The 25,727-nt window shown below is 43.4% G+C and overlaps 1 protein-coding gene across 2 annotated transcripts in view; it reads right to left on the bottom strand.

Annotated features, from left to right (window-relative positions):
* eya2 (EYA transcriptional coactivator and phosphatase 2) overlaps positions 1-25,727 on the bottom strand; it is a 46,353-nt gene that overhangs the window by 19,753 nt on the left and 873 nt on the right. Inside the window, exons 1-5 of one of the 2 annotated variants that reach the window (XM_052075175.1) lie at positions 19,682-19,700; positions 9,888-9,964; positions 9,423-9,465; positions 8,740-8,866; positions 5,904-6,020 (exon numbers count right to left, since the gene is read on the bottom strand). In XM_052075175.1, coding sequence (XP_051931135.1) covers positions 5,904-6,020; positions 8,740-8,857 — 235 coding nt within the window. In that variant the 5' untranslated portion in view covers positions 8,858-8,866; positions 9,423-9,465; positions 9,888-9,964; positions 19,682-19,700. Of the gene's footprint in view, positions 1-5,903; positions 6,021-8,739; positions 8,867-9,422; positions 9,466-9,887; positions 9,965-19,681; positions 19,701-25,727 lie in introns of those variants that run through there. The other variant, XM_052075174.1, reaches the window with a different exon arrangement.

Raw genomic sequence — 25,727 nt, 5'->3', positions numbered from 1 at the left:
ATAAGACAAAAGAGTCCCATGAGGACAACTTCAGTTACCCTGTAATCATTTGGTCTGTGTGGCACTTTACGACCATTTAAGGAATATTTACACACATCAATTTTGTTTGGTTCTGTGTCTCTTGCTGCTTTGGAAGGCAACATGGATGCATTGCAGGCTTTGCACCGCGTCTTTGTTTCCAAGAACATTTACATTCCTGCATAATGTCTGACATGTGTATTCTCTCCAAAAGAACAGGAAAGACAAGTCTGCAGGAGAAAGGCAGGCGAATCGCGTGTTATGTTGCGATATGACGTCACAGTCATGAAAATGGACAAAATATCTTAATTTTGCCGGGGCACACTGTGAAATTCGGATAGAAAAAAAAACCCTTGTGTCAAAAGTAACTAAGATGCATTAGAACAGTCGTCTTAAATTGCATGAAAGGATGATTGAGTTTCATTGGTTAGACACCTCTTATAATCATTGATGATCCGGGTTGCTAATGGATGCATTGCACACAAGTTACACACATTACAGTTACTTGTTCACATTATTCTAAAAAATAATTGTTATCAATTGCTTTGACTGGAAAGCATTGGTTTGCAATCTTGCAATGTCAAGTAAAACATGCCACGTATCTCGATCAAAACTGCAATATTCCTGATGATATCTTACGTTTGGCCAGGAAAAAGATTCAGACTTGAATTTGATCAGGAAACCTGGTTGGCTTGAGCAAGGCCAACAAAACGTTTGCTCACCAAATACCACAACATTCATTCTGTGCGTATATTTTGCTTATTTGGCTTTTTGTTGTGTGTTTTTTTTGGGGGGAAACACTTATTCAAAAAGATGACACTCTTTCACACGTGTATGACTGTATTATAATTATGCAAAGAAAAGAAATGCGCACAAAATAGACAAGAGTGGATATTTGAGGAGCTGTTGGTGCCATTCATTGACTGAATTGCAGCAGCAGGGACTCGCAATGTTTCGTTTTTTTTTTGTTTGTTTGTTTCCAGACAGTACATAAATAAGAAATGTGGTTAGGTACTACTGTAAAATGTATTATATACTGTGCATACTTTGTCAGGACGACTTCATGAAAGCCATAGAAGACTTTGTTTTTCTTCTTTCTTCTTTCTACCCAATCTTGCTGCTGTAGACTGTAAATTTATCCAATGTGGGACAAATAAAGGATATCTTATCTTATCACGTAGTTCGGTAACAGGAACTTTCCACATTGCACTTTTTAGCCTTAGTTATATACTGCAGGGTAACCTAAATTTAAGGATTATAAAATACATTTTGGTGGACATTCCGTGAGTACTGACGGAAGGTCCGCCACTCCGTCACTGACGGATGCTCATTTTGCTGACAATTAACGAATGACGGGAAGCAGAAACAAGAGAGATTAAGCACTGATCAAGTGGTTTTTCATCCGTCAGTTTAATCGTCACTAAGTGGGTCATGTACCGATGGACGTCTCACTCCAACACTTGGAGCTTCCCGTACAGTAGGTGGTGGCATGCACCAAAGAGCTGCAACCCGCCAATGAACCAAGAAGAAGAAGAAAAAGGAGAAGAAAACGAGGAAGAATGAGGAGAAGAAGAAGCAGGGGCAGATGAAGAGCGTTTAAATACTGGAGGTTGCTGTGCAACGACTTGGATTGGATTTTACGCTTGGCCACAGTGCGCGGCTGGTTCAGGTAAGCCATACCTGTCAACTCATACGGTTTAGCCATAGTTCATATGGATTTTGTGGTGAATCTTACATATATGGCCGTATCGCACAAATCATACGGATTCTGAAAATTTCTTTTTTTTTTTTTCCCTAACAGGTAGTTCCGTTTGCTTTTGCCCAGAATGATGCTAGTCTACTCGAATGCTTTTCATTTCCGGTAATTTTCCAGTAAATCACGTGTATTATGGATATCTACAATATATATCATTGGAAAAATTGTGTTTTTTTCTGCCATTATTTTGACATATAAAATGTTTTGGTATGTTATAAGGATTTTTTTCTCTTTATAAGGATTTTTTTTTGGTAGTTTATACAGGTTGGCGCTCCGAAAAGTTGACAGGTATGAGGTAAGCCATTTTAAAATGGAAAACTTTGTGGCATTTTAGGTGTTATAATAGCTGTAGGCAGACATCAGGTCAATAGATTGGCAAATAAATGTATGTGAAATGTATGCAAGCTATGTGTGTGTGTGGGCAGCCACCGTATGACGTGGAAACATTGAGAGTGATTGCGCTCCATTTACCTTTTCAATCACATTGCACTATGATGTTTTTGTTTGTTTGTTTATTTGTTTTTTTGCTTTTGTAAAATGCCCACCTCTGATAGTTTATATTCACGGTGTGGTTGTCCAGTTTGATGTCACTTGGTAGCCGGAAAGGTTCTTTTTGTTGTTAAAGCTCATGTGATTACAACGTGGCGTTTCTGGCCATTCTTATTAAAATGAGTTGTGTTACACCAGGGGTGCCCAAACTTTTCGGATCGAAGATCTACTTTTCGATCAACTAACCTCCTGGGATCTACCCTTAGATCGCGCGCACACACACACACACGCGCACATTCACACACACACACACACACACACGCACGCACGCCATGATGAGAAACAGCCTGAAACTGAGGCATGCGACGCACTTTTGCAGCCTGTTAACTATCGTAGCTCACACGTATCGTTTTAAAGTGCCTCCCTGGGCCCTCTAGATTCCTATTCTTTGCCCGTGCTCTCGATGAATTGTACACGAAGCAAACTCTGAATGAGAATAATGACAATAAACGATAGAGCGCAACAGCTCTGATCACAAGCTGCAATTGCAGACTGCTGAGCGCTAACAACTTCCGGTGACGTAATCACAAGCCAAAATTTACCTGCCTTATTTTATTTTTTAAATATTTTTTTGGTAAAAATGAGACTGATAAGATGATTAGGGTGCAGCGTACATGAACACAAACAAAATATGTTACTAACATGTTCAAAGACACACAAATGGTTGTTTGTTTTTTTTCTCCTAGACACTCTTCGGATCTACTTGGGACCGGTCTTAGATCTACCGGTAGATCAGGATCGACGTACTGGGCACCCCTGTGTTACACAATGTGTTACAGCTTAGTGGTATTTGTTGCATTGTTGGATGCGCGGCAGCCCATAAACCAAGATAAGCACCGCACCCTGGTTTTCGGCATACCATTCCGCCTACTATATTTACCACAAATGTACTAAAAAGTACTCCAAATTAACTGACAAATAAGAAGACATTTCATCGTCATCTTTTTCCTCTAATCTTGTCGCTTTTATTGCATCTCATTCATATCAGAGAGGTTGTTAAACCACCTCAGGCCCTTGTAAAACGCACTTTAACCTCACCCCCCTGTTAGACCCAAGGTCAATTTCACGCTGCTTTCAAAGTCTTCGGGATCAGGACGTGTGCTGCCAACATCGTGATCGGAGCCTCTTTCAGCTCTTTTGTTTTCCTCACTCCTTCCATCCAGTCCTCTCCCTCTGTCCGCCCATCTGTCTGTTTTCTCACTTTCCCTCCGTCCTCACCATGCCCGTTGTGCTGTTGGCCTTAGCGGGAAAAGGGGCGGCGTGGGCTGACCCTGAGAAAGGAGGGGGTGGGCTAGGGAGGGCTGGGGGGGACACGGCGACGTTTGACGCCAAGAGTCCAGACCGCAGCTAATGGGGAACAGGTGTGGGGGGTGGGGGTGGGGGCAAGCGAGGCGGAGGAGGAGAGGGAGGTCACACAAACCGAGACGAGAGGTGAGGAGGGAGACGGATGCTCTTTCCAAAACAAAGCTGGTCAATGTGAGGTCTTCCAGCCTCAAAGTTTGGTTGATGCCGCAACTACACATCTCATTATATAAGACATTAGAACCATGTGACATTTGCCAGCCATTCAATAAGGAAGGTTGCATATTACATTATAGATCAGCTTATAGATACCATTGGTGGGCAGTCCAACTGTACTGACGGAAGGTCCGTCAGTCCATCACTGACGATATTTTTGTTTCGCTGGCGGACTGACGACGAACGGAAACCTTGAACCGCTGACGGACAAAGCTCCAACAGAAGCAATTGCTGGCCGTCACTAACCCAAAAAATGAAGACGACCCTGCGGCAAATCATGTTTTGCGGCACAAGTTTGTGCATTAGTGAGTTTGTCCCGTCCATCCATACTACAGAAATGTCTGCAATATGTCATATCATAGGCTGCTGACAGACTTGACGACTGAACTGAAATTATGATAGAGTGGCGGGCTGGCTGATGGCGAATGACGAATTACTGATCAGTGAAATTTAGCTGCAAGATAATAATTATGGAAATAAACAACCATTCCTCCGACTGATACCTTTGAACAATGACCATGGCGTGTGCTGTAAGGTGCGATGATAAAATGTTAAGGAAAGCCTACTAGAACAGTTCAACTTTTTTAGGTGTTAACCTGAGACACTTGGTGGCAGGTGTATGATCACTCTCATTTAAGATGAGTCCGAGAATATGATTGAACTGAATTCTGAACACAGCCGCATCCCCAGTATAAGAGGGTGTGCAGACTTTTTACTTCCCATCTTGAAAAGAGGTCACTTTCTTTTTCTATTGGGTAATGGGTCACATTAATAATAATAATACATTTTATTTAGAAGCTCCTTTCAATGATTGATATTGGTCAAATAAAACCTGGCATTTGAACTGGGGTGTATAAACCTTTATTTACTGTGTTCATTTTGAAACAACAACATGGCGTTGAAGCTCGGCCTGATAGAAAAGTACCATATTGGTCCAAAATAAGTACGTTGAAGTGATACCTCTTGACTGAAAAACACGTTTAGAATTTAGTTCAGTCTAGCCCCTTGTCTGCTGAAAAAGTTCAGCGATGCATTTTTCAAAGAAGTTGTCAGCCATTCATTTCAAAAGGTAACATAAAATTTGTTTGACATGACATTAAACATTTTCGCTGCAAAACTTTTTATCCTTGTACGTCGATTGATGCTAATGGTGTATGGAGACAGGCAGATTATTAATTAAATGCTATTCCACTAGAACAGGGGTGGCCAACCAGTCAGAGACTAAGAGCCAATTTTTTGACTGTGTTACTACTCTTCCTCGCGTACGCACGCACACTTTTTTGGCCAAAGATTGACTTTTGAAGCAACCAACTTCCCACGATCAACCCAATCACGCACTTGCAAGCATACACACACACACACGCACGCACACACGAGTGTGCCCACTCATGCACTCACGCACAAATGCACGCACTCCACGATGAGCAACAGTCGGAATGGGCCAAAAATGATCAAAAGCTAAAGACACGAACAAACAAATATTTTTTTCCCCACCCATTTCCTCCTCCCACCCCTTGTGGTCAACTTGGGACCAGTTCGCTGGCTCCCGGTTGATTGCGATCGACGTATTTGGTACCCCTGCCTCAAAATCAGAGGTAATTCGCTGACTAGCTTAGCGCCGTTGTTTGCGCATGAGCGATGATGCAGTCATCTGATTGGTTGCCCTCTATGTCAATCAAGTAACAGGACTGATTGATAGGCTGAGGCAGTACGTTCTGTGTATTTAGCGCCTTTGTTTGAATGGCATCTCCACAGCTGAGGCGTTTTCAATGCTTGTCGTGTGAAAGCCCGGGAGCCGCATTGAACCAACCAAAGAGCCGCATGCGACTCGCGAGCCGCGGATTGGCCACCCCTGCACTAGAATGCAAAAGGTACGGTTAAGCTGTGTATCTCCATGTTGACATTCATACAACATAATAACATCTTTGTGTTTTACTAAACAGGCCCACATTTCACACGTCAATTTGTGGGTGAATTGAGATTGACATTGGCTAAATCGAGGTTGGGAAATAGTTCTTCAATGACAACAAACACCCTCACAGTTAAGTCGGGTTGGACTCACCATGTGTGTGCGAGTAGCCGTAGAGGCTCTGACTGGCAGAAGCGCTGCTGAAGTTGGAGTAACCCAAAAGCGTCGTCTGGCCCGGCGAGTGGCTCAGGCCCTCCTCTGTCTTTATGTCTGGGCACACACATGAACACGAGCACACACAAAACAGAGATCTTGATGACTTTTGACATTGTTCCAGTACAGTGGATATAAACACGAGGGTGGTGAAAGAAACGTTTAAAATCAAAGGTCGTGGATGTGTTCGCTGAATGCTTGAAACCATGCCCCAACTGAAACATGAATGCTACTTTCATTAACAATTCTCTTAGGCCAACCATCACCGTGGCTTAAAATCTCAGGTGGCGGTAAAATATGTGGCTGGGTTGTGTCGGGGCTTTCCATGTTGCAACGAGTGGCGCTAGCCACCAGTGAATTCGCGAGCTCACCCAGTCTGTGGAAGGGCGCCAGGCTTTTCCGCAACGTTACCTCGTGGCTTGCGAATTTAAATAAGGACAAAAAGCTATTTAATAAATTGTGTCTTTCAAGGAAGAGGCATATTCATGGTCTAAAACCATTGCTAGCTAGCGTACTGCACGCAGTAGTGGTACAAATTGACTCGGTAATGATAATTACAGTCAGTGACTCACAATTATGCCAGTTGACCGCTGATACGAACAAAGGAGCTAAAGTTCTTATGCAGTGAAAGAGGAAGTGCGTCACTGAGCACCTTTTTACCACAGCCCATAAATTATCGAAAAGCTGAAACAGATCATCTTCAAACATGTAATATGGCATTCGAAAGAAATCCTTATATTTACTTCACAGGATATTTCATGTTTATGCATTCTTTGTTAAAAACAACAAAAACAAAAGCAAACAATGAAGACCTCCTCAATGTTTGGACTTGTGTGCGACTACTTTTTGTTAGGCATACTGATCATGTTTTAGCTTGAAATATTGGTTTATGTTACTGGCAGGGCTGGCTTGCCCCCAAGGCAAGATAGGCGGATGTGAAGGCCGTCATGAAATCCAGTGGGTGCCATAAATAGGGTAAAAAAAATCTCCTTTCATCAAATTATATTTGAACAAATTCTATTATCTCTTAATCTTAAGTCAAAAGGAAAGAAGACTCAATAGAAATGAATATAAACTAGTGGATCAGCAAAGAGGAGCAGGGTGAATTAAGTTGAAATCAGTGTTTCCGCCAAGGTAGAGCTGCGGTTTACTGACTTTGCGTCGCCTGCTCTTGATTGCCGGGGTGACTTGCCGACTATTTCGAAACCTATTATGCTATTTCAGGGCCGTCAGTAAAATACCATTTACAAGGGTAATAGAAGAGGTCTGTCAGTCATCCTTCCATCATTATTTTCCGTCATTATTTCAGGCTGGGCCAGTCCGCCTGTCATTGTTTGTGACAGCCAATTGGGGTCAGGAACATACGCAATATGTCGCCCGCAGGCGCGGCAGAAGCAGAATCTACAAAGTGTGTTGTATAACATTCGGTCCCACAGACTGCAATGGTATTGCCCATAATGTTTTTATTTCACCAACCGCCATGTGGGTCTGTTTTTTATTTTATTAATGTTTTTTGGTTTGGTTTTTTTTGCATGGTTGTGCGTGTTCTCAACGACAGACTGGGCCAGCCTGAAATAAGACAAGATGATAACTGATGTGTCCCACCTCTGCTCAAGGCTAAACTAACATAGATATTTTTTAAAAATCACATGGAACTAAATAGAGAGAGAGAGAAAAGTATTGGAGTTAACATATGATGTGAAACTTTTGAAATTTAGGATGTTGATAATGTGGAAACATCTATCCATCCATCCATCCATTTTCTAATCCGCCCATCCTCACAATGCCGAAATCTATCCCAGTATTGGTTGCCAGCCAGTGGCAGGGCACACAGAGACGAGCAACCATTCGCGATCACAGTCACACTTTGGGACAATTTAAAGTGTTACATGAACCTGCCATGCATGTTTTTGGAATGCGGGAGGAAATCGGAGTACCCAGAGAAAACCCATGCAGGCACGGGGAGAATATGTAAATTCCACACAGGAAGGACGGAGTCAGAGTTGAACCCAGCACCTCTGCATCGTGAGGTGCACGTGCTAACCAGTCCCCCACCGTGCCGCCCGACGTGAACGGATTCTCACAAAAATTGCATGGTAAAATCCTTGTCCTGTCATAAACAGAGTGGGCATTCCATCAGACTGACTCACCGGTCCATCAGTCCGGCAATGACAGAGATCTGTTTTTTCTGATGATTGACAAATGATGGGAAAACCATAAAAATATGCACCAAGTACTGACATAAATGGATTTTCCTGACAGACTGACTGACGAACTGATGATTTGGGGTTGTTTCGCTTAGTGCCATCCTGTAGTGTCTCTATTGTGTCAAAAGATGTATTTATTTGTTTGTTTATTTATTTAAATGTTACTTCACCCACCCCGGACCCCCCGATTTACCACTTAAGAAAATGTAACTGTCGCTACCCAGTCTTGCACATGTATGGATCATTTTTGAATAAATTCCTGCAAATAACACACACATGAATCACGAGTCTGTTGCATTCACCTAATATGAGGGGCCAGTCTAAGCCAAAAATGCCAGGTCAAATTTTGTTTTCCCCACTCCAGCCCTGTCTGAAACGTAAGCCCTACTCTGACGGGGGATTACCATAGTTCAAAATCAATGGCCATGGTTTTACTGACGGCCCTGGTCAATGGTAATGTTTTACGCTAAAAATTGTGGTCTGTTGAGACAAGGAATAGATACAGTATGAACCTCGCTTCAGGCATTTTGTTTCACTGAAAATCAATAGGAAGTCGTGTGTGTACTCACTGTAGGATGGCACACTGTAGCCTTGCGTGTGATGCGTGTAAGGGCCGTAGGGGCCGGCACCTTGGAGGGTGGGGCTGTACTGGGTCTGTCCATACGCAGCCATGATGCTGTCCCCCATGAAATCAGCCTGGAGAAGAAGAAAAGCATAGATAGTAATTCCGGTGACAAGTAACAATTGGCTCCTTTTTCCCCTCTTTCTGACGTCGAATACGCAAAATGATCATCAAACTTTGCTGCCGTGCTCCACCCATCTTAAAAAGAAGCTTTGTGATTTTATATCACCCATCAGTCAAGGATACCTGCTTCTGAGTGGGGCTCATTAGTTTGTTCAAGTATGACCCGGATCCTGGAATTTGCTGAAATATCTGCCCAAAACCAAAATGGTCAACGTCCTCTGCACTTTCAGGTACGGGTCACAGAGACTTTTTTCATGTATTCTGCTACGAAAGACATGGCAACCAAATTTTCTCTCTGTGAAACAGATGGGGCTACATTTTTCTACCATGTGTCAAGGAACACCTGTGCACAAAATTTTGTGAATGAATTGTTTGGACTATTGAAGCCCCCCAAAAGACGATTCATTCATTGTCTGAAAAATAATAAATAAAGGGATTCTTTGATGACCACATACTGATATAATTTTGTCCTCTTAATCTAGAATATGAACGTCATAGACATCTCACCAGTTGAGGGTCTCAGGGAGTTTCCAATCGATGATGAGAAGCCCTGCAAAAGACAGCAGGTTCGCCTTAAAGTGACGGGACTCGGATTTACTCCGGCCATTGTATTGCATGTAAACGACTTGTTTCTTGAGGCAACATTGAAAAATGAAATGCAAGTAGAGTGTAATTATTTTACTATAATTGTAATTTAGAAAAATTAACTATGAATGGAAAAAAAATACAAGAACAAATAAACAGATTTTTAAAAAACTGTTATTAAATGAATTAATTCATTATTTGAAAAATATTTCATCGTTAAGTATGATGATGAATGCCGGCATAAAAAATTTTGGTTCGCAAGAATACCGATTAAAAAATGAAGGGCCTTTTTGGAAATGAAACAAATGTTATTCTGTTTTAATATTTTGTTCATAAAGTACAATTTAGGGTCTACTGTAACCTGCCACTTGCCAAGCAAGCTCTCACCTGTTTCCAAAGAGCCTGGTCCACTTTTTCTGCAGTTAGCACGGATCCCGTCAGGTACTGTCGTGTCCTCAGCTCTCCTGGAGAGGCGACAAATTAGAGTAGTCAGCAACCCCATTCGCATGAATGGCAACAGTGGTGCAGTCTTCACATAATGTGTCGCGAGGAGCCAAGCTGTTGATTGTCATGGTGCTCGGCAGTTGCTCGAAGGTGCAAAATATGTGCACAGGCAAAACAAGCTGCGCACTTCAGAGAAATAAAATAAGTGGAAGGGCGTAATACTATATTTAAACCGCCAATCGATATCCAAAAACAGCAGCACGGGTATTTGAAATCCACCATTCACATGCATTGTGTATTTTTGTTCACTTTGTTTGACTGCCCCATTACACACACACTTAAAAATTTTATGAATGATCTGTTGCTGACAGGTTTGGCCAATAGAAATGTGTCATTTTTATCAGTTTTTCATTATGATGAATGGGAATTTGGGGGTGAAATGAAAACCGTTTTGAATCGATTGTAATTGAAGCAAACCAAATCAAATTGTTACATTTTACCAATGTAACGTTCTTGGTTTGTATTGCACTCGAGATTAGTTTCAAACAGCCTTTCATGAAAGATAAATCGGTTTGAGGCATCTCACGGTTTGTTGATGAAATATATAAGAAGAAAGAAATATAAGAATTTGAAGAAATGTATAAACTTGTAAGTCGAGGCACTCGTATTTCAAGGCACCACTGTAATTCATTGACACAAGTTAGACTTTGTTCACACTGCAAATTGTGATGTTCATTTCAGATTTGTATTTTTAACCCCCATATATGTATCAATTCCAAAGCAACTTTATTGACTGTTTTCTGCTCCTTCCTCCACTACTGCTTTTCATGCCTTCTATTTTATCCCACAATTGATGAACTTTTGATGAGATGTAGTGTAAGAAGAATGGATGCAACCTGATGTGACAAAGACAAATATTTGTGACACAATATTTATATATAAACATATATATAAATATATATATATATATATATATATATAAAACACACACACACACACAAACGCTCGCGCACGAAAGGCGTGTGATACCGAAGACAGTTCCTGGTTAAGGGCGAGGCCTGCAAAAAACCACGGGAATGGCAGGACACTGGAGGGAGAATGAGTGGAAGCTGAGCGGAGATGTGGACGGCAGAGGGATGAAACTGAAGCTAAAACAAACCCAGCAGGGCTGCGGTGAGGTGGAGTGGAGGTCAAGGGGATCATGAGGGGCCACAAGGTCAAGTCGCGCAATGCTTTAACTCAGTCTCACGCTCCTGCGTACCCGATTCCTACACGGAAGCAGATTATTTCACATGATCGCGGTGGAAGGGGCGCTTATGAGGCACCGTGGTTGCCCGGTGGCTACTTGCACTATATGTACGCTGTTTGTGTGTGTGTGTGTATGTGTGACTTTCATCTTAGTTAAACATTATAAAACCATTTTATACCCCACCAACTGCCCAAAGCCAGCTGGGATAGGCTCCAGCACGGTCCACGACCCTCATGAGGAAAAAGGCTTCAGATAATGGATGGATGGAACATCATTTTATTTCATAAAATTCTCGATTATAATATTTTTCTTTTTGGTCTGGCACGGATTAATGGCATTTCAGTTAATTTGAGCGTGGAAAACTGATTTGAGATGTGACAAAATTGAAGGACCACCCGCCTCACACTGCCACTGCCATGTAAGCGTTGCCTAAATCTTCAAAAAGTGGAGCCGTTCCTCGTGGACTGATCACCTGTCAATCACAGACTTATGTTTAAACCGTTCCACTGCTGAGCTCCAAGCTTTAAAAATTAATCATTTTAGTCAGCCAAGTCTCCTGCAGGGAACAATTATTCATCCATTACTGTGTTTACAGTACCGATGTTTGTCTGTGTGTGTGTGATTGTGTGTGTGTGTGTGTGTGTGTGTGTGTGTGTGTGTGTGTGTGTGTGTGTGTGTGTGTGTGTGTGCGTGCGTGCATGTGTGCGTGTGCGTGAGTCAGCTCCTCTCCAAATGGCTACACTCCTCAGTGACCCCTCTACTACTTTGACCTTTTTTATTGAAGCGTCTCCATCAGCAGCCTGACAAGGTGAACCGGCCGGGCCGTGCTTGTGCCATATGGAAGCCCACCTGGAGGCCTCCATTTGGACAGACTGCCCTACGGGTGGGGCTGTGAGGGCGTCTGTGTGTGTGTGTGTTTGCGAGCATGCACAGAGCCTCTCATTATTTGCCTGATAAAAGAAAAGACAAAGAACAAAGATAACGGTGAACATCCCATTCCCCTGCCCACAGCTGTGTTGCCCACTGTTTTGTTTTAAAGCACCCATCTGACAACAATGGCAACAACGTTTGCAGTTCAGCGATACTGTACCTTGACTTATAAGTGCCCCCCCCCCCACCCCCTCACTTGGGAGGTTTTCAAGTACTGTTGGTTGCTGGTGGGTTTTTTTTCCCCTGGTGTGGTGATTTATTTATTCAAACAAACAACCTACTGTGCTTTGCTTTACGAAAGGTCACTAAGTTAATGCTAATACTTCATGTGAACCAGCGTACACAGGGAACAAAACTAGCATCAATACAGGACAGTACGAACGTTTTCACAATTTCGAGTGCAGTGCAGTGACACATTCAAGCAAAGCATGTAGCAATAATCACAGGCATAAATTATTTATTAATTTTTTAATTATTTTTGCTTGGTGAAAAACAACTAATATTACTCCAGTTAAATATGAAAATCTTTCCGTTTCATCATCAGATCCATTGCTGGCATTGAGCCAAATCCATTCTATCTGAAATCATCACTTTTTAGAAGATTCCAAAATGGCATGTTTGTTCAACCATTAACATTGCATCGTTAAAGAGAACAAGCCATTTTCAACACTTTAGATTGGTCCATTATTTCTAAAATAAATACATTGATCACACGTCACTTGAACAAAAATATAGATTGGTGAAAAAGTATTAAATGTACTGAACTGTTACATGGGAGGTGTTGACACTAACACCAGTCAAACGCACAAGGAGAAGCACAATGTCCATCGAATATGGTCATGGAATGAACTAAACCCATAAGAAAGCGACCAGTGGATAGCACCCAGCTCAACTTTATACTGGCCTCAGACTATTGACTTATTTTTATAATTTGAACTTAAATTTGTTTACCAGCACTTATTTGTGGGTTATTGAATTGGTTTTAGCACATTCCATACGCACAAAGTGAAATATTGATTCATTTTTGGAATGTGCCATTGGGTAATGAATAAGGAATATTTTGTGGGAATTTTAGTGGTGATAACGTTGATTTAAAACAATTTGCAGATAGCAATTTTTGGCATGTTGAAAATCATTCCTAAATTTCAACAGAAGAAGCTGAACATTTTGAATTTCACATGGAAACGAGGTGACTCTGTTTTGTGAAATATGTCATTGGTAAGAATATTCATTCATTCATTCATTCATTCATCTTCCGAGCCGCTTGATCCTCACTAGGGTCGCAGGGGGTGCTGGAGCCTATCCCAGCTGTCTTCGGGCAGTAGGCAGGGGACACCCTGAATCGGTTGATTATATTAAATATATAAGGGCGGTCCAGTGTCTAGTGGTTAACGCATCGACCTCACAGTGCAGAGGTGTTCAATTTCAGCTCCTGTGTGGAGTTGGCATGTTCTCCGCGGGCCTGCATGGGTTTTCTCCGGGTCCTCCGGTTTCCTCCCACATTCCAAAAACATGCATGACAGGTTAATGGAACACTCTAAATTGTCCCTAACTGTGAGTGTGAGCGTGGATGGTTGTTCATTTCTATGTGCCCTGCGATTGGCTGGCAACTGGTTCAAGGTGTCCCCCGCCTACTGCCCAAAGACAGCTGGGATAGGCTCCAGCACCCCCCGCAACCCTTGTAAGCGGATCAGAAAATGGATGGATGGAATATATACACCGTATATTTTATATATTTTAAAATATCATATTTTTTGTTGGAATTTTTATGGGGGGGGGGGGGGATGTTGACTTTTTGGCAAATCAGATTGTTGGGCATGTCAACTGAATGAGCCGAACATTTTGAGTTTCAAATAGGAGCGGCATGAAACTGTTTGTTTTTCCTGATATCTTATTGGTGACAATGTTGAGTTTTTGGTAACTGTGATTGCCGAACGTTCTATTGGGAATGCATGGGGCTTTTTTTTTGTGGGGGCGGAGGGTGGGGGGTGGAAATAAAAGCTGTGAATATCTGGAATGAGAAAATCAGTACGCCCCATTGGTGTGAATTTGGGGGATATTTTGAAAATGGAGTGATTTGAATCAAATGAATTCTTTGGAAGGAGTGGAACATCAAAAAAGTGTAAGGAAGTTGAAACAAGTTTAATATTAACGAATAGAAATAACATGAGGCCTAAAAAATATACAATAAAATACACTACATACTGCATTAATTGTTCTTCATCAATTTAGCTGACTACATTAACATTTCTTCCCTTGTGATTAATTATTCATACATTTCTGTCAAATGTCTGTATGCACAATATGCACAAATTTGATTATTTATTTGGTCAACACCCGCCTCCTTCGGGTGTGCTCTTATGAGATTTCAGTAGGTGATATTACAAGAAAAGGTGGAGCAATTAGCAAACACTAGGGCAAATTAGACTATTCCCAGTGTCATTGTCCCTGAACATGTGTGAGGAGAAAAAAGGTCAGTCGCACCACATGTTTTATTAGGAACTCTTACAAACCGATGCACAAATGAGACTGTTTTCCAGTATGTCCCTCAGCTAATAAAATCATTGACTTTTTAATTTAATGCACCATTTAAAATATTTCCAAGGAGGCTATTTTTCAGTGTTGAACCTCAATTTAAAAGAAGAAATGTGATCTTAAGATATAGATAGATGATATATCTTTAGCAAGCAAGCAAAAAAAAAAAAAAAATTAGCAAGCACTAGATTTAATAAGACGTTATAGTACAAATCAGCCCCCAAATAGGGTGGCAAAAATTTTATTTGAGTTGGAAATATTACCATCCATCCATCCATCCATCCATCTTCTACCGCTTATCCGGGGCCGGGTCGCGGGGGCAACAGCTTTAGCAGGGAAGCCCAGACTTCCCTCTCCCTAGCTACTTCTTCCAGCTCTCCCCGGGGGATCCCGAGGCGTTCCCAGGCCAGCTGGGTGACATAGTCTCTCCAGCGTGTCCTGGGTCTTCCTCGGGGTCTCCTCCCGGTGGGACATGCCCGGAACACCTCACCAGGGAGGCGTTCAGGAGGCATCCGAATCAGATGCCCAAGCCACCTCATCTGGCTCCTCTCGATGTGGAGGAGAAGCGGCTCGACTCCGAGCCCCTCCCGGATGACCGAGCTTCTCACCTTATCTCTAAGGGAGAGCCCGGACACCCTGCGGAGAAAACTCATTTCGGCCGCTTGTATCCGGGATCTCGTTCTTTCGGTCACGACCCATAGCTCGTGACCATAGATGAGGGTTGGAACGTAGATCGACCGGTAAATTGAGAGCTTCGCCCTTTGGCTCAGCTCCTTCTTCACCACGACAGACCGATACAACGTCCGCATCACAGCAGACGCTGCACCGATCCGCCTGTCGATCTCTCGCTCCCTCCTGCCCTCACTCGTGAACAAGACCCCAAGATACTTAAACTCCTCCACTTGGGGCAAGATCTCCCCCCCGACCTGGAGGGGGCACTCCACCCTTTTCCGACTGAGGACCATGGTTTCAGATTTGGAGGTGTTGATTTTCATCCCAACCGCTTCACACTCGGCTGCGAAACGCTCCAGTGAGAGTTGGAGAGCCCTGTTTGAAGGAGCCAACAGCACCACATCATCTGCAAAAAGCAGGGATGCAATACTGAGGCCACCAAAACGGACCCCCTCAACGCTTCGGCTGCGCCTAGAGATTCTGTCCATGAAGGTTATGAACAGAATCGGTGACAAAGGGCAGCCTTGGCGGAGTCCTACCCTCACTGGAAACGATTCCGACTTACTGCCGGCAATGCGGACCAAACTCTGACATCGGTGGTATAGTGACCGAACAGCCCGTATCAGGGGGTTCGGTACTCCATACCCACGAAGCACCCCCCACAGAACTCCCCGAGGGACACGGTCAAACGCCTTCTCCAAGTCCACAAAACACATGTAGACTGGTTGGGCGAATTCCCACATACCCTCGAGAACCCTGCTAAGGGTGTAGAGCTGGTCCACTGTTCCACGGCCGGGACGAAAACCACACTGCTCCTCCTCAATCTGAGGCTCGACTTCCTGACGGACCCTCCTCTCCAGCACCCCTGAATAGACCTTACCAGGGAGGCTGAGGAGTGTGATCCCTCTGTAGTTGGAACACACCCTCCGGTCCCCCTTTTTAAAAAGAGGGACTACCACCCCGGTCTGCCAATCCAGAGGCACTCTCCCCGTTGACCACGCGATGTTGCAGAGGCGTGTCAACCAGGACAGCCCCACAACATCCAGAACCTTGAGGAACTCCGGGCGGATCTCATCCACCCCTGGGGCCTTGCCACCGAGGAGCTTTTTAACCACATCGGTGACTTCAACCACAGAGATAGGAGAGCCCACCTCAGAGTCCCCAGGCTCTGCTTCCTCCAAGGAAGGCATGTTGGTGGAGTTGAGGAGGTCTTCGAAGTACTCTGCCCACCGGTTCACAACGTCCCGAGTCGAAGTCAGCAGCGTCCCATCCCCACTGTACACAGTGTTCGTGGTGCACTGCTTCCCCTTCCTGAGACGTCGGATGGTGGACCAGAATTTCCTCGAAGCCGTCCGGAAGTCGGCTTCCATGGCCTCACCGAACTCTTCCCATGCTCGGGTTTTTGCCTCGGCGACCACCGAAGCTGCGTTCCGCTTGGCCAGTCGGTACCCGTCAGCTGCCTCTGGGGTCCCACAGGCCATAAAGGCTCGATAGGACTCCTTCTTCAGCTTGACGGCATCCCTTACTGCTGGTGTCCACCAGTGAGTACGAGGGTTGCCGCCACGACAGGCACCAACCACCTTACGGCCACAACTCAGATTGGCCGCCTCAACAATAGAGGCACGGAACATGGTCCACTCGGACTCAATGTCCCCCGTCTCCCCCGGAACATGGGAAAAGCTCTGTCGGAGGTGGGAGTTGAAACTCCTTCTGACAGGGGATTCCGCCAGACGCTCCCAACAAACCCTCACAATACGTTTGGGTCTGCCAGGACGGACCGGCATCTTCCCCCACCATCGGAGCCTACTCACAACCAGGTGATGATCAGTTGACAGCTCCGCCCCTCTCTTCACCCGAGTGTCCAGAACATGCGGCCGCAAATCCGATGACACGACCACAAGGTCGATCATCGAACTACGGCCTAGGGTGTCCTGGTGCCAAGTGCACACGTGGACACCCTTTTGCTTGAACAAGGTGTTCGTTATGGACAGTCCGTGACGAGCACAGAAGTCCAATAACAAAACACCACTCGAGTTCTGATCGGGGGGGCCGTTCCTCCCAATCACGCCCCTCCAGGTCTCACTGTCATTGCCCACGTGAGCATTGAAGTCCCCCAGTAGAACAAGGGAGTCCCCAGCAGGAGTACTCTCCAGCACACCCTCCAAGGACTCCAAAAAGGGTGGGTATGCTGAGCTGCTGTTTGGTGCATATGCACAAACAACAGTCAGGACCCGTCCCCCCACCCGCAGGCGGAGGGATGCAACCCTCTCGTCCACCGGTGTGAACCCCAATGTACAGGCACTGAGCCGGGGGGCAATAAGTATGCCCACACCTGCTCTGCGCCTCTCACCGTGAGCAACTCCAGAGTGAAAGAGAGTCCAACCCCTCTCGAGAGGACTGGTACCAGAACCTAAGCTGTGTGTGGAGGCAAGTCCGACTATATCCAGTCGGAACTTCTCTGCCTCACACACCAGTTCGGGCTCCTTCCCCGCCAGAGAGGTGACATTCCATGTCCCAAGAGCTAGCTTCTGCAGCCGAGGATCGGACCGCCAGGGTCCCCGCCTTTGGCTGCCGCCCAGCTCGCATTGCACCCGACCCCTTTGACCCCTCCCACGGGTGGTGAGACCATGAGAAGGGGGACCCACGTTGCCTCTTCGGGCTGAGCCCGGCCGGGCCCCATGGGTGTAGGCCCGGCCACCAGGCGCTCGCCAACGAGCCCCACCTCCAGGCCTGGCTCCAGAGGGGTGGAAATATTACCAAAAAAAGTATTTTTAATGAGCTATTTGTGTTTTTGTTTGTCAATTCTGTTGGTTGATGGTGAATTGTTGCAAATGACATTTCTGAACAAATCGCAGAAAAATCAGAGGTACAAAATCGTAGGTACAAAATTGTACTGAACCATCAAATGCAAGTGCGACGTTATTTTGTTCCAGATTTGCATTGACACCTGACCGCCGTGCCAGCAACTTTTTCGCGGTGCGAAAGCGAGCGGGTTTGTCGACAACAATCCGCAATGAGGGAAAACTTGAGCATCCAGCTGGAGCGGCGACAAATCCCTTGACTCGCGACTTCTGTTCCTCAAGCGAGCCGAGCGGGCGGTGCACGCCTCGCTAATGCCTTTCAAGGCGACGACAGATGCCGAGGCGCTCGGAAGGACAGTCCAACTAGCATGGGATCCAATAAATCATTGGCGAGGCGGTGAACCTGCTGCAGACCCCTTGTAACTTTACCTCGCACACACGGTGGGCTCCCCCCACCCCCATTTCCACTTGACTAACTCCCGCAGCTGCCCGCACCCACTAATGACAAGGTCTTTTTTCAGACAATGCCACAGCTTTATCTCTTTGTGCCCTTCCAAATGATGCCATCAAATTGCTCACGATTAAAGGCAATGCAAATTGATTTGCGCAGCGCTGCGGATGTGGAGAACTGCCAAGGTGGAGTACGATTTTTGGATGTTTGACATTCATGTTCCAATGTACTTGTAAGCTATAGACGAGAAATGTAGCATTTTTTTTACCATCATGCCCATAATGCCATTGGGTACAGGTGTTTTTTTTTTTAGCACTTGACCTACATGATACCAAAAGGTTGCAAAATGAAATCAGTCAACATTGTTTATTCATTTTTTTTTTCATATTTATACCAACAATGCATTTTTTTCCCCACTCTGCATGGTTTTCCATAATGTCACGGTATCGGGGGGGGGAGATGGCCACTGGGAATTCCAGGAAAATGTGTAACGGCCGCTCTATTTCCGGGCCGTCGAACGGCCTGGCGGACGTTCCCCAACCCCCATTGCCAATTAAGTTTCGTAGCTTGACATCCGCTATACAAATCCACCTTCCCCCGTTATCTATTACGTTGAAGCACGTGATGGCCGCCATTCGCACCCCCCACTTCCATCGTCTATTAGATTTAAACGGGTGACGGCTACGATAGATCTTGAACTCCCAGTCGCTCCTGATGTTGGATCAGCAGTAAGTGAATGATGGAGACTGTGTTAAAGCGCTTGAAGGTAGAAAAACGCGAGACATGTCATAGACCATTTTGAAAAAAAAAAAAAAGATATTTATGTATTTATAAAAATATAAATGTAAAAATTAATTTTTAAAGTACTATGTTGTGTGTGAAGTGGGGTAAAACTGGGCAAGGAGAGCTCATTTTTGCATGGAATCATTTACACCCAGGTGAAAGACCAGGTTTCACACAGGACCAGGACTACTGAGAGGTGATCAGTGATGGCAGTGGCAGACCAGCTGGTAGACACCCCTCCAAAACCCCCCCACAGCGACCGCCCCTCCTACCCTCGCCCCACAGCAGAGTAGAGTTGTTGCAAGAGTGCGCTGACCCCAGTCAGATGGTGGTCCCTCTCACAGGTGAACAACATCTTGTGCCCTTAGATGGAGAAGGGGGTCGCACACGTACTTGCACTCTTTCCCGAATCCACACACATGCACTTTTCGTTCCACTTCGAATAATCTGAAAAAAACACGGAGCACTGACAGACTAACTCAAGACCAATTACAGTGATTCCTCATTCATGGTGGGAGATAATTTTCAGACCAAGCTTCAAAACCGAAATCTGTTTTTGAATGGAAAACAGGGCAAAAACACAACAAATAAGAAATGTTTTTTTAGCAAACACGTCTTTATTTTTTAACTCGTCAATACTGTCACAGGAAGTTAAAAAAACGACTTGGGCAGTTGTGCTCATGCAAACCATTTGTTTCAAAGTTTATGGCTTAAAATAGTCCCCGTACATTATGTCATCACTTTGAAACATATTTCAACACAACTTAAAAAAATAATAATAATATTTTTGAAATAAAATTGAAAAATAAAAAATAAAAACAATATTATCAGAAAAGTATGTAGTGTACTGCCCATTTGAATATTTTACTGTGTTTGCATGTGTGTGTGTGTGTGTGTGTGTGTGTGTGTGTGTGTGTGTGTCCACAATAAAGATGTACATTGTGTAAAAATAGTGATGTAACTATCAACCTAAATGTTCTTGCAAACCTTCTTTGATTGACTGATAGTTATGAATTCAATCGATGATGTTGAATTGATCTTTTAAAACCATTGTAAAAAAGAAACACAGAACAACTTGAGTTGTTCTAAAAATATAGCTTTAAATGGTATGTACAGTGCACAATAATAATGATCAACAATTTATTGGTGAATCGATTTACCTGATCAACAAAATTTGATGATGCGCCCATCTCAAATTTGAGGTGTGTTTAATCCATTAGACAAAATATGAAATTGATTTTAAATGTCCTTTTCCTTTTTCTACACTTCCAATTGAGGTTTTTTCGTTTGAAGAGGACTAGCGAACTCCTGACCCATTTAGAATTCAATTCGGAATTACTTTTTTTGCACTTAATATCATATCAACAGTGTACCAATAATTTATTACCAGAAAAAAACATACAGCTGGAGCAACATGTGATAATTACACATGCATACATGCTTAAGGGAGACACTATAAAATCCAAAAAGGGGAAAACGGTGGAAAACTGCTGAAGCAAAATTCAGACACCTAACCAAATAGTCCCGCAGCCGCAACCTCTTATTACGTTTCAGTGGAAAGTAAAGATTATTATCTGTGCATGTGTGTGGGGAGGGGGCTGCTTGCAAACGCAGCGATGTGTGTGGTGTCATGAATCGGTGGGACAGCTGTTGCCTGCTGACAGCACCGCTTGTTATTTTCAACTTCTTAAAGCAATTCATTTCTTAATTACTGTACATGTACAGTACATAATACCGAATGTCGTAAAGTGTTTTCATTTTTTTATTCATTTTTTGTTAATTATATAGTCCACTGTATCAAAGTATGGAATGAACCAACACGGTTTTTGGATTTCATGACAAGATTTATAGCAGTGGTTCTTAACCTTGTTGGAGGTACTGAATTACCCAAGTAAGCGCATTCAAGAAGCAGGGATGCTTTCCCCACTTATAGAAAAGTACAGATATGAAAAGTACAGATATGAAAAGAGAACTTCGATACGCCTGCCTTCTGAAGCATCCCGACTCACTGTGGTCTTGTATGGCTTTGCCATGTTGCTGCAGTGGCAAAACTCCCGTCAGACACGTATACATTGAAAAAATAATTAAAAGGCGCTTATTTCTCAAACGATTTTCTTGAGATTCAGTCTGTTCGTCAATGTCACAACAAGTGCGCTTGTGACATGAAACATTTGAAGAAAGTGCCCAAAAAGTATTTACATCCAAATAATGTTCCCTTGTTGTGATTGTATGGGGCTGTGTGCAACTGTATGCAGCACAATGGAGGCTCCTTGTGTTGGTTGTCGTGTCAACCACAAACAAGGCGTGCAGCAACACTTTACCCCCACTAGCTTAACGTTGCCGTAGCTAGGCAGCTAAATGATGCCTGTCTTATTTATTCATTGTTCATAACTATAGTTAGCACTCTGAAATCATTCCGCCAAGCCCTCTCCTATTGGATGCACGGTTTGATTTCAAAGCAGCGGCACTCGCGACAACGCTCGGGATTTTCTACTCGGGCCCACCGCAGCAAACCACATTGAGCATCGCTACCGATGAGGGTAGCCGGCAGCCATCTTACGTTGCCATTCGCTAAACCAGCCAAACTTGAATCCATTGATTTCTCTGTGGCGTTTTTTACATTATTATTATTATTATTATTGGGTGAAAATGCCACAATGTATAAACACACTTTTATGCCTGTGTGTGTGATGCAAAACCCATCGAAAAAGACACAAATATGATGTAACTCAAGACGCATCACAGCAACACACTTTTGGAGCTTGGAGGAAACCAACTGCGTTACCGGTATTACTGTGGCGAGTGAGATGAAGATCATGTGTTTCATTGACGGTAGAAAGTAAGAAGCGGAAATGACCTCCACTTTGTATTTGCATCATGATTTTGTCCTTGTGTCGCGGTTTGTGTCGGGCGATTCCAAATGTGTTTTTGCTCATGCATGTACAAGTTAGATCCTGAATGGTTCAGAAATCGAAATTCTGACCTTGCCTTAATATTGACTGCATGTAAACGTAGTCGTAGAGGTGTTATTGCTCCCTCCCAGCACATATACTATAAATGGGTTTGTTGATGCTGCGCTCCTCTTCATTAAATGTAGTGTGAAAAGGCTTTTACAAACGGAAACACACACACAGTGCATGACTTGATCCCCGACGAAACCCCTGCGACTGATTCACTGAACCGCTCGGGTTCAATCCAACCCGGCGGTTAAAAACCACTGTTTAAAAATAAAATAAAACTGCATCATAGCTTTTAATCAAGTGGTAATGTTATTTGTTTGGCAGATTGGCTGAGATCAATTTGATGATTACCGTAAAGTTAACACCTACTTGTCATTCCTAAAAAGGGGCCGCATAAGGTTAATGGATATCCCATCTTGCAAATGAAACATATTTAAATAGCAATTACAGTGGAAATACTGGATTCACATTGTTTCATCAAAATTGGGTGGAAATTGTATATTTCTTGTGGGGTTTTAATTCTGCTAATAAACTCATGAAAAAGCAACCAATGGCCTGTGTTACCAAATTAGTCAAACCAAATTTGCGTCATGTTTGTAGCTATATGCTTGACTCTTTGGCTGAAGGTAACAAGTGCATAGTGACGCTATCCACACAGCAACTGAGAAATGGCGATAGAATTAAAAAAAACAGCAGCAACCATCATGCTTTTCCCAAATATTATCTTAACTCCACTTACTGTGTATCAATGACCACTTTTACAGAATCAGCCCTGCTTACTTTAATACAAGAAATGAATCAAAGTGCACTGTGGCTGACATCTGATCTCTTTACGATGTGTTTCACACACTTAAAGCCGGAGCTGTCAGACCGACTGTGAACTGTTTTCTAACACCATGGCTGTGTTGGGAATTGCTCTCCATGTGCACTAAATGGAAAAGAAGTATTCCAAAAACTACAGTGTTTTTGTATTTGACTTATTAGTAAACTACACAGTTCTCTCTCTCTCTCTCTCTCTCTCTCTCTCTCTGTATAAAAATCAGGAGTCAGGAATGAGTGAAGGATCCTGCCCTACTCCCTAATTCTTATAAAGTGTTACCTTAATTTAAGAGTCAAATCGTTCCATGACCACTACACTCGTCACTCAAGACAAGTCGAGGATGTTACACTAGGCTTTGCAGACTTAGTTTGTAGAAGCTTTTGGCTTGCCCAGACTCTCGTAAGCAAAATGTTTCCACGCCTCACTCTTGTGCCTCGGGATGAAGCTTTTTGTTGCCTAAAGCCCACTGTTCATACCTGCAGCTCAACTCCCAACAAAAAGCAAAAAAAAAAAAAAACAAACAAACAACTGAGTGATTGCTTGTAACTATAAAAACTTCCAAGTTGGAGCATTCATAAGTCAAGGCACCATTGTATAGTTATTAGCGGGTACAGAATGAGTAAGAACGAGTGTGTGATCCGCAGCAACGAGTCACTCCGATTCGATGTAGCGAGTCGAATTGAGATGTAAAAGAGATGAGGAAGAGCGCGCTCCCTGTGAAAATATTTATCATTTCACAAAGGGTTGGTTTACAGTGGGGTTTGGAATTAATTTGTGTTTTTTTTTGTGGGGGGAGGGGGGTGCGGGTGAAGGGACTGGAGTGACGGGATGTCTTACAGGATGGGGAATTCTCAGAGCAGCAGACTTTTTCGGGGCTTATTCACAATTTATTAGAGACGGTAATAAGAACCGTGAAGAGTTATGGAGGGTTTCGGAGGGTGGTTGGGTGAGGTGAGGCGAGGTGAGGTGGTGTGTGTGGCTGAGGGGAAGGGGATGGGGGGGTGTGATTGGTAAAGGGGCGGTAGGGGGGCAGGAGGGGGCTTCCCGCAGCAGAGTCCATAAACTTCAGGTCTGATGTTATTAGGAGACAAACCACAGCGCTAAATTAAACAGCGGCCCACGTACCAACACCTTCAATATTTGCACACCTTACACGCGCCTCCAGACACACACACATCCACCACTATCATGTGTGTGTGTGTGTGTGTGTGTGTGTGCGCGTGTGCATGGCGTGTGAAAGGGGTGTTAATGTTTGAGCATCTGTCACACTTAGATGAATGTGATACTACAAATGCTGATGGAAAGCCGTAATTATTTTATATATTAGTTTAATTTCCATGCACTAGTTCACTCTTTGCACTCAGCAGTAAGACAATTTAGCGCAGCTGAATATTGCAAGTAAAGTCTTTTCCGGGATTGCCTTCCACAATGCACTCTATTCACTGACTAAAACTTGTGAGGCAAAACTGGGAACTACCCGTAATTGAAAACTGAGTGTGCTACTCATGCTAGCAGTGACATGAAGTATTTTACTAGTAGTACTTCATTCGTAGTAAGAGACGTGCACAGATGTCAATTTGTACAGCTTTGCTTAATTAGTAGCATATTTATATGCCAATGTTACTATTACTAATACTGCGAATGCTCAAATGCAATGTAATTCTGCCGCTTTGAAACTCTCTTTTAAAACAGTTATATTTTCATTAGGTACGCAAGACTACACTACCTACGCATCTCAGGTTTTTCTTGGTTGTTTTTTTATTTTTATTTTTTTTGGAGGGGGGGGGTTGCATCTACAGTATATCCATTTCTTTATTTTGTGAGGGGAAAAAACATTTTTGGAGATACATGCTTTCGTTGGACAGGAGTTAACATGGAATAACAATATTGGAGTTGTATTAAGAAGATGTTGCTTTTAAGGTTAAGGATAACAGTTTTGCTGTTGGGAAACCGCACTTAAAAAAATTCTAATAATGTTCCCATGAAATAAAAAAATTAAAATTCCATATAATATAATGTCTCTCTCATATCATAAAATAAGGCAATTAAAGCACAAATAGAAACATCTCACTGTGAGGATGACCCAAACCAGTGAAAAAGACCTCATATTAATGAAAATATTATTATATAAAAAATCCAATCCTGAGTATTATTCTCATAAAATAAATGTGCCGGACGCTGCAGTAGTCCTAATGTTGCATTGAAAACATTTCTGTGGAGATGACATTTAAAGCCACAACATGCATGTATGTATTATTAATAATTATAGCGATTTACAGGACATTCATGAATTAAAAGAAATGGACAAATACTGTAATGGTTGTGAAAACAGAGTGAGCGAGCGACTGGGGAGTTGTGATGTGAACATGATAAGTGAGGCTCCTCTAATAGAGTTAATGAGGGTCCCAGCACGGAGGCTGAGGGGTGTCAAGTGTGTGTCTGAGTGCAATGTTGTGGAAGGCCAAATATTATTCAATTGCACTTTTCAAGACTTTACAACATCAGATGCCCCCTCCCTGAAAAAAAGGAGTGATTTAAAATGTTAAATGTTATGGATTCTTCTGAGGTTGTATTTATTTGTT

Source organism: Hippocampus zosterae, chromosome 9, assembly GCF_025434085.1.
Source record: "Hippocampus zosterae strain Florida chromosome 9, ASM2543408v3, whole genome shotgun sequence".
NCBI classification, from domain to species: domain Eukaryota; kingdom Metazoa; phylum Chordata; class Actinopteri; order Syngnathiformes; family Syngnathidae; genus Hippocampus; species Hippocampus zosterae.
Note: the sequence above shows the minus strand (reverse complement) of the source record. Positions and strands in the feature narration are given on the sequence as shown.